This window comes from Pelecanus crispus, chromosome 6 (assembly GCF_030463565.1).
Source record: "Pelecanus crispus isolate bPelCri1 chromosome 6, bPelCri1.pri, whole genome shotgun sequence".
Lineage (NCBI taxonomy): Eukaryota > Metazoa > Chordata > Aves > Pelecaniformes > Pelecanidae > Pelecanus > Pelecanus crispus.
In genome coordinates this window covers 45,028,693-45,031,194 of record NC_134648.1, presented here as the reverse complement: position 1 = coordinate 45,031,194, position 2,502 = coordinate 45,028,693, and the positions used below count along the sequence as shown (strand labels likewise).

The 2,502-nt window shown below is 46.1% G+C and overlaps 1 protein-coding gene across 1 annotated transcript; it reads left to right on the top strand.

Moving 5' to 3' along the window:
* The first annotated feature begins 1,133 nt into the window (after positions 1–1,133).
* On the top strand, positions 1,134–1,935 carry CFL2 (cofilin 2). Its single transcript, XM_009483836.2, has 3 exons — positions 1,134–1,426; positions 1,527–1,603; positions 1,695–1,935. The coding sequence occupies exons 1-3, from the start codon at positions 1,167–1,169 to the stop codon at positions 1,805–1,807; spliced, it is 450 nt and encodes a 149-aa protein (XP_009482111.1). The 5' UTR covers positions 1,134–1,166; the 3' UTR covers positions 1,808–1,935.
* The last annotated feature ends 567 nt before the right edge of the window (positions 1,936–2,502 follow it).

The window sequence follows — 2,502 nt, the reverse complement described above, 5'->3', positions numbered from 1 at the left end:
CCGGCCGGCGGGGGAGGCCGGGCGCGATCGTCTGGAAGCGGCGGTGCCGCTGGGGCCGGAGCGAGGGTGGCCGAGAGCGGGGCTGGAGGACGCGGGGCGGCGGGACGCCCGTTCCCCGGGGGCGGTCGCCGTCCCCGCGAACAAAGCAGGGAAGGGGGGCAGGCGGGCTCCCTCGGGGACAAAGCCGGCGGCTCCCAGCGAGCCCTGCACCTGCCCTGCACCTTCCCGAGCAGCCCGCTCGGGCCGCGCCCGCCGCTTCCCATGCGATTGCTGGACCGAGAGCAGGGGCTGCGGTGGGTGCAGCTCGCTCGCTCGCAGCGGGGTTTGCTAAATGCTTTTCTTTTTGCCGTGAGCTCCCCGTTTGCCCTGTCAGTGTTTTGTTTCCTTGCCGGTTTAGGCTCGCGTTTTGAACGGCTTGCGAGCCTTACGGGGAGCTGTACGCATTGTGGCTGGTATTTTTGTTTGAAGGAAGAGCGGGCAAATAATACTTCTGCAGCAGTGCGAAGTAAAATTCAGGAGTTTTTAAAGCACGCTGTTGAAGCTGACACAATGCAGAAAACATTTCTGCTGCTTGTAGAGCCTTACATCACCCAACAAAATGAGAGTCATGACGGTGCTGGATGTGAGCTGCTGCTGTAGCATTTGTTCCGCTTAAAAAAAAAAACAACAAACCAACCCAAACCCCAAAGAAAACAGCAAACAAAAAACCCACCCCCCATCCCAACCCAAAACTACAAACTCCTCTCCTATGTTCGGTTCTCCCCTGCCACCTCCCCCCCAGCTCTTCTCCCCCGAAATAAGCCGGTAAGCACAATAAGGTAATGGAAAACTGCGTGAGTAGTACAGTTGTATGCCTGGTTGTATAAAACTGCTATCCAGAACCACAGCTGAAGATGCTGAGATCTGCAAGAAGAGAGTACAGAATTCACGCCTCCTTTATATCTTCTGCTCCAATCCTGCAAAGATTACTAAATTCATAGTGTGTTCAGGTTGAATATAGTATTTTTATTCTTACGGGGGCGCAGGCAGACTTCTTTATCTAGCACTGTGGGCTATCATTTTTTCTAGCGAGTGTTAATTTTTGCTGGTTAAATTATTCCTTTGATCTCATTTTACAGGCTTCTGGAGTAACAGTGAATGATGAAGTCATAAAGGTTTTTAACGACATGAAAGTAAGGAAATCTTCAACCCCAGAAGAGATTAAAAAAAGAAAGAAAGCCGTTCTCTTCTGTTTAAGTGATGACAAAAAACAAATAATCGTAGAGGAGTCAAAGCAGATACTGGTTGGTGACATTGGAGATACTGTAGAGGACCCCTATACAGCGTTTGTGAAGTTGCTACCTTTGAATGATTGCCGATACGCTTTGTATGATGCCACATATGAGACAAAGGAATCTAAGAAAGAAGACCTGGTATTTATATTCTGGTGTGTAAAAGCTTTGCGTGCTGTTAAAATTGAATATTCTGGAGTTAACACTGGATGCCTGAATAACTGTTCTGTTGCGGTTTCTTTCTTTCCTTTAAAGGGCTCCTGAAAGTGCACCTTTAAAAAGCAAGATGATCTACGCAAGCTCTAAAGATGCCATTAAAAAGAAATTTACAGGTACAGCCCTAAAAATGTTTCGCTCATTAATTATAATGCCGTTTAGATGTTGAGGTTCTCACGAGTACGTTGTTGTCCGTCTGTCTTTCAGGTATTAAACATGAGTGGCAAGTAAATGGTTTGGATGATATTAAGGACCGTTCAACACTTGGAGAGAAATTGGGAGGCAACGTGGTAGTTTCACTTGAAGGAAAACCCTTATAAAAAGACAGACAAGTGCCATCTGGATCTAAGGAGCTTCCATTTCTGCAGCTCGTTCAATTGGAATAGTATTAGTCTCCCCGTCCCCTTCCCTCCTCAAAAAATAAGTCCCTTCCCTAATGCCCCTGAAGGAGATGTCATTGTTAAGCAGTCTACCAGTGATTGCCATTAGACTGTTTAATCCTGGTAGTTTTATGTAGGATCCAAGGAATGCTTTCACGTCATACTCTTAGCCAAAACTGACGTCGCAGGCATTCCTTGCACCATGTACAATGAATGTGATAGTTAATGTGAATAGTCTAGCAGACAGCAAAGGGTAAGCTAATTGAATGCCTTGAAAGTATTGTCCACTGGTCGGATGGTAGACTCTCTACAGTATTACCTACAGTTGCACTTGATTGCAGTTCCATGAGGCTCTTGTGCATTCATACACCTCACCTGCCTTGACAAGCCTATTTTTGTGACATGGCAGCACACAACACTATGCATTTAAAGCACTTTTTTGTAGTATGTTTGACCCGCCCCCCCCCAAAGGAATGCCAATTAAGTTGCTGTAACTGTGTCATCAAATTATTGTAGTACCTCAGTTTCATTCCTGTTACATGCATATCTTTACAAATGAAGTAGCTGTTATGATGCCTTTTGTTTTCCATTGAATGTACACTACTGAACAGGAGTAGAAGTTATCTGTTTACCAT